Source organism: Hordeum vulgare, chromosome 1H (genome assembly GCF_904849725.1).
Source record: "Hordeum vulgare subsp. vulgare chromosome 1H, MorexV3_pseudomolecules_assembly, whole genome shotgun sequence".
Lineage (NCBI taxonomy): Eukaryota > Viridiplantae > Streptophyta > Magnoliopsida > Poales > Poaceae > Hordeum > Hordeum vulgare.
The window spans coordinates 419,143,912-419,145,222 of record NC_058518.1 but is presented as its reverse complement, the minus strand read 5'-3'; the positions used below and the strand labels follow the sequence as shown (position 1 = coordinate 419,145,222).

General features: G+C 56.4%; 1 protein-coding gene across 1 annotated transcript; it reads right to left on the bottom strand.

Annotated features, from left to right (window-relative positions):
* Positions 1–241: 241 nt before the first annotated feature.
* Positions 242–1,094, bottom strand: LOC123441828 (predicted GPI-anchored protein 23). Its single transcript, XM_045118042.1, has one exon. The coding sequence runs from the start codon at positions 945–947 to the stop codon at positions 459–461; it is 489 nt and encodes a 162-aa protein (XP_044973977.1). The 5' UTR covers positions 948–1,094; the 3' UTR covers positions 242–458.
* Between the last annotated feature and the right edge of the window lie 217 nt (positions 1,095–1,311).

Below are 1,311 nucleotides of genomic sequence, written 5' to 3'. Positions count from 1 at the left end.
TCAATTGCTTTGCACCAAACTACTTTCTATATAACTTGTATCAAGTATCAATTGATTTGCACCAATTTTTCAAAAGTATCAAATGCTTTGCACCAATTTTTCAAAAGTATCAAATGCTTTGCACCAAACTACTTTCTATATAACTTGTATTAAGTATCGATTGATTTGCAGCAATATTTTAGAAGTATCAATTGCTTTGCACCAAACTACCTTCTATACAGTTTGCATTAAGCAATCGGTGTTGGTCCAAGAAAATAGAAGGTCTTGTTCATATGTTATTCCATTGCAATTCGACAAATAGGTTTCCACGGATCGCCAGAGCAAGGATCCTAGTCCCCCAGCCCCAAATTCACAGGTACGCACATATATACACAAGCAGAATTCGGGTAGAGGAAGCAGATCCTACATCAGGAGAGACGGGTCAGTAGGCGACTGAACCGTCCGACCGGATCCCCGCCTCAGCAGACTCTGGGGACGAAGCGCAGCGCGGCGACGCGAGCAGCGAGGAGCCCCGCGAGCCTCCGCACGGCGAACTGGGTGCAGTTGGAGAGCGCGATGAGGCACATGAGCTCGTAGACCACCCCGAGCGCCACCTCAGCCGCCGATCGGCGGGGCGCGGGGACGTCAGGCTCCGATGAGTCCCAGCCTTGACCAGATCCGGATCCGAAACCATAGTTCCACCCGCCGCCGCCGCCGCTCCCGCCACTGCCGGGTCCGAAGGGGACGTCCCCGTCATCGCCGGATAAAGAGTCGCCCGCGCCGGATGTGGTCTTGGAACGTCGGGTGCGGGGGCGCGTGCGCGCGCCGCGGCGGACGGTGGCCGAGGCGGAGGCGGGGGAGCGGCGGCCGATGGTGGTGGTGGTGGAGGAGGTGGCCTGGGGGCGGAGGAGGACCGTCTTGGCTGGCGGGGAAGAGCCGGCGGTGGCCGTGGCGGCTGAGATCTCCATTGTTTGTTTGGTGGCCGGCGGGCTAGGGTTGTGTGCGGAGGAAGGCAGGCGATCGGAAGTGGGGACGTGGGCTCGTGGTCGCCCGTTTTTACGTGTTGTACTTGTGACTGCCAAGCCGACGCGCGGACACGAAAGGAGGAGGGCGCACGGCCGGTCGGTGCCGAGGGTTCAATTCAACACTTGCACTCCTTGGGACCGACTCGGGATTCGTTCGTTCGTTCGCTCGCTGCGGTCCACGGAGGGGTCGAACGGCCAAAATGCTCCGGCTGCTAACGTGCACAAGGACGCAATGCGTGTCACCATCTCTACCTAATTTTGTTTTGTTTTATTTTCGTTTTTATTTAATACTCCCTCTGTCTTTTTA

Bases quoted from the DNA above. Each gene is read 5' to 3' on its own strand.
- LOC123441828 (XM_045118042.1), bottom strand. From the start codon at position 947: ATGGAGATCTCAGCCGCCACGGCCACCGCCGGCTCTTCCCCGCCAGCC.